At 41.3% G+C, this 10,886-nt stretch overlaps 1 protein-coding gene across 2 annotated transcripts; it reads left to right on the top strand.

Moving 5' to 3' along the window:
- Positions 1-524: 524 nt before the first annotated feature.
- On the top strand, positions 525-10,253 carry nrl (neural retina leucine zipper). Of its 2 annotated transcripts, none has more exons than XM_046873847.1 (5): positions 525-644; positions 3,827-4,652; positions 4,904-5,191; positions 7,558-7,773; positions 9,392-10,253. In XM_046873847.1, exons 2-5 carry the CDS (start codon positions 4,050-4,052, stop codon positions 9,536-9,538), a joined length of 1,254 nt encoding a protein of 417 aa, XP_046729803.1. In that variant the 5' UTR covers positions 525-644; positions 3,827-4,049; the 3' UTR covers positions 9,539-10,253. The 2 variants fall into 2 exon arrangements, with proteins under 2 accessions (XP_046729803.1, XP_046729804.1); XM_046873848.1 differs by lacking the exon at positions 525-644 and adding an exon at positions 1,887-1,950.
- Positions 10,254-10,886: the final 633 nt, after the last annotated feature.

A 10,886-nucleotide genomic window follows, 5' to 3' on the forward strand; every position in this document is an offset into this window, starting at 1 on the left:
AAACACACACACATGCACAAAACGGATCGCGTACATTTACTGAGTTGAATGTGATGATTAGGACAGCTGAACAAAACGTATAACTGGAAAGGAAAAGATAGATAGATAGATAGATCGATAGATCGATAGATAGATAGATAGATAGATAGATAGATAGATAGATAGATAGATAGATAGATAGATAGATAGATAGATACATACATACATACATACATACATACATACATACATACATATAATCAAATATATAGAGAGAAGCAGAGGGAGGCAGTGAGAGAGAGAGAGAGAGAGAGAGAGAGAGAGAGAGAGAGAGAGAGAGAGAGATGGGCATGGACATGACAGAACAATTGAACAAACATGTGGCTTTGGGTGGAATAAAAGAAGTGTGGAGCATGACACAGAGAGAGAAAGAAAGAGAGGGGGGAGAGGGGGGGAATGGGGGAGAGGGATTTACATCTGAGGGGGAGGCAATGACACAGTGAGTTACAAAATGGCACACACACACACACACACACACACACACACACACACACACACACACACACAACAGGCATCAGTCAAAACCACTCGGGAGGCATCAGTTACTAATGAGGAATGAAACAAATGAAACGGATCCCTGTCTGCCTCTCTGTGTATGACCCACGGTAAGAAGAGAAGAAAAACAATCAATTGATTGATCCTGATTTGTGTGTTTCCTTCCTTTCTCCATGTCTCTGTGAACTCCTGAACTCTTAGGACCAACTTTAGTCTTGTCATTTTTGTCGATTGAGATTTATTTCCCTGAGCCTGTGGATCCTTCCTGTAGGCCTGGGCCAGGCTACCGGCTGTCCTGCTTCATTTCAGGCAGCAGCAGGCTGTTGATTTAATGAGCTCGATCTAGAATGATCTGGAATGATGATGATGTTGACTTCAGTGCTGTATATGAGAATGATGAAAATGTGTAGAGAAGGCTTTGAGAAGGTTGGAGAGATGCTGCTGGAATGACATGAAATGTGCTTGTGTGAGATTCGAGATAAAACATACATAGGAAAATTAATGACGTGAGAACAGAGAAAAGGTCACGTTCTTAGATTTTACAATCGTGTCTTATACACACACACACACACACACATATATATATATATATATATATATATATATATATATATATATATATATATATATATATATATATACATATGTATATGTGTGTGTGTGTGTGTGTGTGTGTGTTTGATATAAAAGTAAAATGACTGTATACAATTTTTATATATATATATATACATGAGTCTCTATCTATCTATCTATCTATCTATCTATCTATCTATCTATCTATCTATCTATCTATCTATCTATCTATCTATATATATATAACATGAATAACAAATGTTTATATAGAGCGAATCAGTAGATAGATAGATAGATAGATAGATAGATAGATAGATAGATAGATAGATAGATAGATAGATAGATAGATAGATAGATGATCACCAAAATTAAAGAAAAAATAATGTGTATACAATAGCCACAATTCTTTACTCATTAGGATTTGTTTAGCTATCACAGATATGAGACAGCTGAGACGATTACTCAGGCATCGTTTTCTGTATGTAAGAATGTTTCAGACTGCAGCTACAACTGAACATTTCACGTAAGACCCATAAACGTTCAGATCTGCACTGAAATTGAAGCACAAATGTATTATTTTTCATTCTAATTCATGCAAAGCCTTTATAATATCGCAATTCGCCTCATTACAGCAGGTTCGGCTCAAGTTGCTATTTATTTTTATAATGATTTAATTATTTTGTCTGTCTGGAGATTATAGCAGTGTCAGGGATTAGATTTAAATCTTTCTTCCGAGTAATCTGAAGGTTTATTCCTTCTGACACGGATGGGAAAAATTACTCATGTTCAGATTGGCTTCAGAGATGTTCGGATTGACACGTATCTCGGATGTTCTTTGTCACAGTAAGAGTTGAATGCGGTTTATTATACAATACAAGAGAGATAGACCAGAAATGTGCCACAATTTATTCAGTAATGAAAAAGATTTTGAGCATGCAATGCTAACAATTTGCATAACTTATAAGCATTTTATGGCTTGACATCTAGAAAAAGAAGGTGAAGGGCCATTTATTTAATGTACGCTGTGAGCATTTAGCCAAACCATAAATTCTATCTAATGATACAGGAAGCTAATATTGCGTTACAGTTCAACAAAATTATTAGCATATTCTAAATAAATAATACATTAAGGTCAGAGCTTTGTTAGCTTCTTTTATGCTTATGTCTCTGGCATAAATGAGGCAGTCATGAATAGAGACCTATGTACAGTGTTTCTATAGCAGATAGGTCATTGCTGTCATGCTGCCTTTGACCTCTTAACCCCCCCAGGCTTAGAGATGTTTTTTCTTTTACTTCAGTTCCTGCCATAACACGGCAAAAGCTTTTAGAGAAAATGCTGCCAGATTTGAGATGATAGCTAGAGGTTGTATTTTGTGTTGGTGAAAAAAAAGGCTAACTAACCTAGCTAAATTAGGTTAGGTTTTATTTCAGTGCAACATGTTCATTTGACTTTTGGATTTATGCTTCTTCAGACCCATTATATAATCGCCAGTGAAACAAAATGGATAGATTAATGTTCTCTCAGTGATTGCACAGGTTTTCTGTGGGTTTTACAGCTTTCTTTTACCATCCCAAAACACACAGATTGGAGAATTGGCTACATAAGGGTTGTCCAGTCTTAACTACGAATGGCCAATGTGGTGTTCATTACCACCAAGTAGGATGCAACCACAATTCCACTTTTTTAAATCAATGGATCTTCACTTCTAATGGACTATTATATTTGGCTAGTGCTTAGTTGTGAAATTAAAACCTGCATTCACAATGAGCTTTTGCATATATCATTTGATATCACCAGGTCTACACTAAATTGCCAGGTAACGGCAGGTATGAATGTACTGTACACCAATCAGGCAGACAGGTGAAGTAAATAGCACAGATTTTCTCTTAATCGTGGAAACTGTTACTGGGTGGGATCTTTTAGGCAGCTACTGAACATTTTGTGCTCAAAGTTGATGTGTTAGAAGCAGGAAAAATGGGCAAGTGTAAGGATTTGAGTGAGTTTGACAAATTGTGATGGCTAGATGACTGGGTCAGAGCGTCTCCAAAACTGCAGCTCTTGTGGGCTGTTTCCCAGTCTGCAGTGGTCAGTATCTATAAAAAATGGTCCAAAGAAGAAACAGTGGTAAATCGGTGACATGGTTGCAGCCAAGGCATGATGCATGTAAGGAGTGAAGGCTGACCCATGTGGTCCGATCCAACAGAGGAGTTTCTGTAGCTCAAATTGCTAAAGTGCTGTTAATGCTCGACGAATCAGGACTGTTTTGGCAGCGAAAGGGGGACAACATCGGTGGCTATAAAGTTATACCTGATCAGTGTATGTTTGCATGGTGTCCTACCATAGACCGGAGTCCCATTTTTTGGGGTATCCCACCTCAGTTTTCAAGAGAACTGAACAATGAATAAATGATGATACCAATGGTAGCTTGGTGGTTGAGGCTCAGGGTAACTGATTGTCAAGGTCAAGGATTCAAGCCCCAGTATTGCCAAGCTGCCACTCCTGAGGCAGTTGAGCAAGGCCCTTAACCTTCTGTGCTCCAGGGTCACTATAACATGTCTGACCCCAGCTTTCTAACATGGCTAAGAAATGTGAAGAAAGAATTACACTCTGTTGCAACAGAGCATGTGACAAGTATAAAGCAATAGAAAATTATCTAAAAAGTGAAGCAATTCTTCTAAATTATACATTGCTCACTGTTTTAATGTTTATTTCTGACAGGACCAGGAGGTGACACCAGAAGGTCCTGCCTACAAGTAACTACGCCCCAATGCGAGACTCACATCTGCACACTTTTTCTGGTTTCGGTTGAAAAAATAAGGAATTTAGATAAGAAGCATTGTGGTCGATCCCAAACAGGGCATTAAACCTCTCCTCATCTTGATCTGAAGAACCATCTTACGAAACATCAAACACTCTCCGGTTGTATTTTCAAGTGGCGACTATGTCATCGCCTTCCATCCCTCTTCCCCCGTTGCCCCCCAGCCCTCTGGCCATGGAATACTTAAACGACTTTGACCTGCTCAAGTTTGAATCAAAAGCTGACTCCCCTCCCCCTCCTCAAACATGCTCTTATCCAAAAGAAGTCCAGCAGCAACAGGACCCCTCTTCATCCCCCTATGTGGTTCAAGCCCCTCTGGATTCCAGCCTTAGCTCCAGCCCTTACACTTCTCTACCTCCTTCGCCAACCCTCAGCGATGCTCATCCGCTCCCATCTGCCTCTTCTGCCTCCTCCTCTTCGATATCCATCCCTCTCTCAATCTCTGCCAGCTATGTCTCAGGATTTAGTTCGACCTCGCAAGGGAGTCTGGACTGCAGCCCTGCACCAGGTGTCCCAGGCCAATGTCCAAACCCCACATCTTTGGAAGATTTGTTCTGGTTGGCAGCAATCCAGCAGCAGTTTGGAGGGGATCCTTCTCTAATAGAGGCCTTAGGAGGAACACCAGAGAGAGTTGACAGAGACAGGGGGGTCGTTGGGGGATTTCTGGGGTGTGAAGATGCAGTGGAGGTGCTGCTGAACTCTGCTGCCGCGGCTGTGAGCTCACAGGTGCAGTCTGTGTTTTTTGTGTTAGTAGGTTGTAGGTAGTAGATTTTGTGTGGGTGTATGGGCAATGGTTGCATGTTTTTTTTCTGAGAGTTGATAGTGAGAAAGAGTGTTTTTGAGAGGTTGTTGAGTGTGATATGAAATCAAGAGATATTCATTTGCATAAGTTGTCATTTCAAACTGGTTCCACATTAAAATCTCTACTGATATCCCTCATTCCTTCTTCTCCATAAACCTTTCTTTCCCTGTTTCAGTTCCCAGTTCTCTCTCAAAGCTCTGGGAGCAGTAATCTAGGAGACTCAAGCAGTGACAGTGGAGGTGATGTAAAAGCCCCCGAGCTGTGTCACCGTCCTCTCCTCTTTGTTTCCTCCGGTCTTCCATCGCTTCACAATGGCAATCCAACACAAGGCACGTACCATCAGCCTTCAAGCCCATCATCCCGCCTTCATCACCCACAGCATCACCATCATCATCACCATCACCCCCATCATCTCATTAACAGTCATCATGCTCACCATCATCATCAGCTCCAAACTGGCCAGGTAAAGATGAAGAATGTATAACTTATGCTAATGTGCTGATGTATGAACTGGTTTGTATCTAAATGGGAGACATAGTTTACTTCTTCCATGAATTCAGGTGTTCAAGTATAACACAGCTTTAGAAGTGGTGGTTCCTAAGTACAGTCTTGTTATTCCAACTGGTTTAGAGCACTGCAAAATTGCACAAGTTGAACTCACAAAATAATGTTAACCTTTAAACCAGAGCAGGTACCTTACCCAGAACCGAGTCCCCCATTCGATTGACGCTTTTTGAAACCGGGACTTTTTAGTTTGTAAAATAAAAGAGCAAATTTCAAGTTGGGGTGACTTTATTTTTTGACATACTCCCTGCTACATTTATACACTTATTAACTTACACCCTGAAAGATGCCTGAACCATCCTAGAATTCCCTGCTTCACTTCATCACCAGGGAACTACTCTGACCAGGGTCATCACTGCCATTTTTAAATAGTTTACACCATTCATATGTCTTTCTGCCGCTGAGCGTCTCATCACCGTACTGAGACACCACACACTGTTCCATGCACTGTTGTCTGCTATCTCTGAATAGCCTGCAAAATGTGCGTCGCCTTAATTTTTTAGACTATAGGACACACTAGACTTACTATTGCATGTAGTACCACCACGCTAGCATTCATTTTTGTACCTGATCAATAAAAAATTACACGGTTTGACTTGAACACCCCTCGTAGAAAGCAAGAGTAGAGGTAAAAACACTGTTTTTGACTTCTAAGGAGACCAGAACTAGTTATTTCTGTTTCATGCATGTCTTCTATATTACTTACGCTTGTAGTGCATGTATTTGTACACATTTAATGTTGTTTTAATGCTCTGGCTGGTAAAGATGTATCGAGTTGAATGTGGAACACGTCTAGGAGATTAGCATAATATCTGCTATTATTGCTTGGTAATCCTGATCACTGTCACTTGCACTCAGTCACGCAGATTATAGATTATAAACACCCAGATGCCGGTTTGCGTGCTTGTGACATGGCTCACGACATACTAAACATGCACGGACAACGTACACGTGCATGGCTTATTGTCAAATTCGGTATGTATCTTTGTATATGGACAATAGTATGTGGACTCCTGTTCATAAGGTTGGTTTGTGTTTTATGAATATCCAATGCCATATTTAGTCTCCATTTGCTGTTATGATAACCGACACTCTTCTGGGAAGATGTTTCACTAGATTTTGGAGTGCTTTTGGGGAGATTTGTGCTCATTCAGCCACAAGGGTGTTAGTAAAGCCAGGTAGTGATGGAGGTGAGTTGAGGAGGCCTGGGGGGTTGTTCTAATTCATCCCAAAGGTGTTCAAGAGGGTTCAGTCCAGACCTCTAAGGCAAATGTTCCACTCCAAGCCTTGTAAAGAATATCTTCAAGGAGTTTGCTTTGTGCACAGGGGCATCATCATGCTGGAACAGGTTTTGGGCATCTTAGTTCAAGTGAAGGGAAAATAGCTACCAAAGACGTGCAATGGTATGTCTTCAACTTTGTGGTAACAGTTTGGGGACGAATCATATATGGTTGAAAAAGTCACGTTTCTCAATACTTTGACCCATTTTGTGTATTTGACAAACATGATTATCCAGAGCAGTTAAGCAACTTGTTCAAGACCCCAGCAGCAGCTTGGTGTTGCCACTATTTGAACTCACTACTTTAGATCAGAAGGGAAACATCTTAACCACTGAACTAAACAAACACAATGAAAATGATAGGAAACCAACATAATCCCTTATTATACTATACTATATTATACTATCCCTTATTATACTAATATAACAAGCAAAGATAAAATAAAAACATTTTTTTTTTTTTTTTTTTAAAGATTAAATAGTCTAATTAATCTTATGAACTTTGATATCAGTTCCAGGATTTATATGAGTGTATGCGCTATTGTTTCTACAGTGACACCTCATTTACATGGAATTGCGATCGCATTCTTGGGTGGCTCTACATAACATGTTGCCATTCAACGAGAACAAACTTATGATATAGTGACCAAGAAGTTGAACATCGGTGGTTAAAGATCTTGGGTACTGATTAGAAGTTTGGGGGTTCAAGCCCCAGTATCTCTACTCCTGGGAGCTTGAGCAAGGCCCTAGGGTTAGGGTTAGGGCCAGGGGTGCTGTATCATGGTTGACCCTAGCTTCCTAACATTGCTGGGATATGCGAAGAAAGATTTCACTGTGCTGTATTGCACATGTTAGAAGTTAAAAAAAGCACTTTTACCCTTTATTTAACTTTTATTGGGACCCAGTGGACCTCGGTTTCCTGTCAGACCCCATCACGTAAAAGCCCTGTTGTTTTTTATCCTTATCCTCTTTCTTATTCAATGTAGTCTGGGTTGGACGATCGTTTTTCAGACGAGCAGCTCGTGAGCCTGTCCGTGCGCGAGCTGAACAGGCACCTGCGCGGCGTGAGCAAAGACGAGGTGGTGCGCCTGAAGCAAAAACGGCGCACCCTGAAGAACCGAGGGTACGCTCAGTCCTGCCGTTACAAGCGATTGCAGCACCGGCATGCACTCGAGTCTGAGAAACACATCCTCACTCAGCAGGTATGAACAAACACACACACACACACACAGACATATGAGGTGGTATCAAAAAGATTTGAGACTAGATTTGTAACACGCCAACAGATGGCAGCACAAGGCTGCACGCACAGTCACAGGGAGCACTAACCTTCATAAGTCAGTGTAATAAACGACATCATCCTGTGTACATCACAGAGCTCTCCTTAAACGTGAGTTTCTCGCCGGTAATAACACGATCTCACGTCCACACCCACCCTACTTACCAGATTTGGCTCCTCCGGATGTTGCCCTCTTTCCAAAGATTGCGGAGATCCAGTGCGAGTCGCAGAAGTTTCAGAAGGTGGCCGTGTGTAAACGTAGATTAATAAAGTACCGTCTTGTAAACAGATTTAGTCAAAAAACCTTCTGATACTACCACGTATGCACTAATATGAGTTATATGGACAATTGTTGTGGACACCCTGTGCTTTTTGCAAACCCCATTCCAAGTACTCTTTTGTTGGTGTTATCGTAGCCTCCACTCTTTTGGAAAGATGTTCCACTGGATTTTGTGGACATTTGTCATTCATCATTCAGACACAAGGGCTTTTGTAATTTCAGGTACTGATATAGGAGGCTTTGGGTGGTATTCTAATTCATCCTAAAAGTGAACAAAAGGGTTGAGTTCAGAGGTTCCAACCCATGTAGAGCTTATCTTCATGGAGCTGGCAACAAGTTTGGGTCTCCATGGTCAAGTGAAGGGAAAATGTCATGCATCCAAAGACGTCCTCTACAATTGGGTATGCAACAGTTTGTGGAAGAACCTCATAAAGCTGGAAAAGTTCCATGTCCCAATACCTTAGTCAAAAGCCGTCCAATCCCACAATGTTGCACGATGCATATTAAAAACGAGTGTGGTCATGACGACACACTCTCTTTACGTTTGTAACCTCTTCACTTTCCAGCTTGTGTTTGGAAATCTACATACAGAATATGTGCCTGTAACAGTGTGCAGCTGCCAGCTGAATGTATTCGTGAATGCCAAGAGTTTTCCTCTTACATAACTGTTTCTTAAATGAACTCTCTCCATCCCTCTTTTTCTCTCACCCCTCCTTCCTTTTTGTGTCTTGTGTCTTATCTCTTTTCTTTCTCCCTCCCCTCCATCTCTAAAATATTCTTCCCTCCCTGTATCTCGCTTCCTGCCTTCTCCTTTCCTTTCCTTTCCTTTCCTTCCTCTTTTCTCTCCCTCCCTATTCTTTTCTTTCAATATCTCTCCCATTCTCTCTCATTATATTCTTCTTCTTCTCCCATCTTCTCGTCTCACTTCTTTCCACCGTCCTCCTATCTGACCATATTTGCTTCTCCATGCCCTCTTCGAACCTCGACCCTTTTGATTCCTTACTTTGGCTGGTCTCGTTTTCTTTCGTTCCTTTCTCTCCTCTCTCCTTATGTCTTTCGATCCTTTTCTTCTCTCCGACTTTACCTCCTTCTCTCCATGTTTCACCTCATTGAACCTATCTCGCCCTCGTTCTTGGGCTTTTTACTGCATCGTACTCTTCATCAAATCCCTTCTTACATCATTTTTCCTGCTTTTTCTCCCTCTCCCTTGCTCTCTCTCTTTCTTTTTCTTTCTCTCTCTCCCACCATTACCCCTCTCTAGCTGGATCAGCTGCAGTGCGAGCTGTCTCGCGTGCTGAGAGAGCGCGACGCCTACAAGGCTCGTTACGAGAAGCTTGTTAACTCCAGCGAGGCCCCGCCCACTCAGACCAACAACCCACCTACTCCTCCCACGGACTATTTCCTCTGAAAAAGAAAAGCAGGACACCAAACCGACGAACGGGGAAAAAAGTAAACAGGCTTTCTTCAACAAAAGCTGTCAGAAAACGTTACCAGAGGCGGACGAGAAAAAAAAGCTTGACAGTGTTACAAACTATTTATCAGTTGAATTTGAGTATGAGTATAATTTGAAAATCAAGGTTTCGCAAATGGGGAAAAAAAACCTGACTTTGTATGAACTTAAGATTGCTGCAGCTTGACAACGTTTTTTGTTTTGGTTAGACCTCTGAGACGTTCTAAAGCGCAGAACGCAGCGTTTTTTTTTTTTCTTTTGTTCTCTTTCAAATTAAATCATGCTCAAAGCAGAAATCTAGGAAAGGCAAATAAGAACTTTGGATGGTAATTACAGTATAGACAACTGACATTCTCCTCAGATACCGAGCTGAGAGTCTGACTTAATGAGTTTTCTTGTGTGCCCGATCTCTGAACTGACTGAACAAGGTCAAATCGCTGCTATTTAACCAACCCTGGGTCGGAAATGTCTCCTTTACTCTGCCTAGACAAAAGACAAATAGCAGTAAACATATAATATGGAGCACCCTTCATTAATATTGGCACCTGTATTCAATAAGAGAAAAGAAAGTTGTCATCTATATATACAGTACCGTAATTTGCAGACTATTAAGCGCACCCAAATATATGCCGCACCCACTGAATTTTACAAAGATTTTTATTTTGAACATAAATAAGCCGCACCTGTCTATAAGCTGCAGGTGTCTACACTGAAACTAATGAACTTTACACAGGCTTTAACGAAAAGCAGTGTCTTTTACACGGCTTGTATCTAAACAATAGCCTACCAAGAAAGTCATTGTTCACTGTCTTCTTCCTTCCTTTCACAACAATTTCTCTCGAGAGTTTATCTTTTGGCATCTTCAAGCGTTTAAAAATCACCATCGGTGAAGCTTTTCTCCCGATGCCGTGCAGCTCAGAACACGGGTTAAGTGCGTTTTTTCATGCCCGGTTGTTTTCAGCGTGACGAATGATTTGCATTTCCTGTTGCCAGTCCGAGTGAGCGGCAGGTCAAACGTCAGAGGAACCTCATCCATATTTATGATGTGGTGCGGCCCGATTCAGTGGGAGCGCATCTGATTTAATATAAAGAGTTTCATTGGTTCACCTGAACCCGTTCGGCAATTTCATTGGTCTAATGTAATAGGGCTTAATTTTTTGTCTTGAAGATTGTGAAACCAGGAAAATACGGTATATATAATGGTACAAAATGTCTCGAGACTTTTGTAACACGCCAACAGATGGCAGCACAAGGCTGCACGCACAGTCACAGGGAGCACCAGCCTTCATAAGTCAGTGTGTCAAAA

This window comes from Silurus meridionalis, chromosome 18, assembly GCF_014805685.1.
Source record: "Silurus meridionalis isolate SWU-2019-XX chromosome 18, ASM1480568v1, whole genome shotgun sequence".
NCBI classification, from domain to species: domain Eukaryota; kingdom Metazoa; phylum Chordata; class Actinopteri; order Siluriformes; family Siluridae; genus Silurus; species Silurus meridionalis.

Bases quoted from the DNA above. Each gene is read 5' to 3' on its own strand.
- nrl (XM_046873847.1), top strand. From the start codon at position 4,050: ATGTCATCGCCTTCCATCCCTCTTCCCCCGTTGCCCCCCAGCCCTCTG. The intron at 5,192-7,557 runs GTAAAGATGAAG...TATTCAATGTAG, and splicing joins ATCAGCTCCAAACTGGCCAG to TCTGGGTTGGACGATCGTTT. The intron at 7,774-9,391 runs GTATGAACAAAC...ACCCCTCTCTAG, and splicing joins AACACATCCTCACTCAGCAG to CTGGATCAGCTGCAGTGCGA.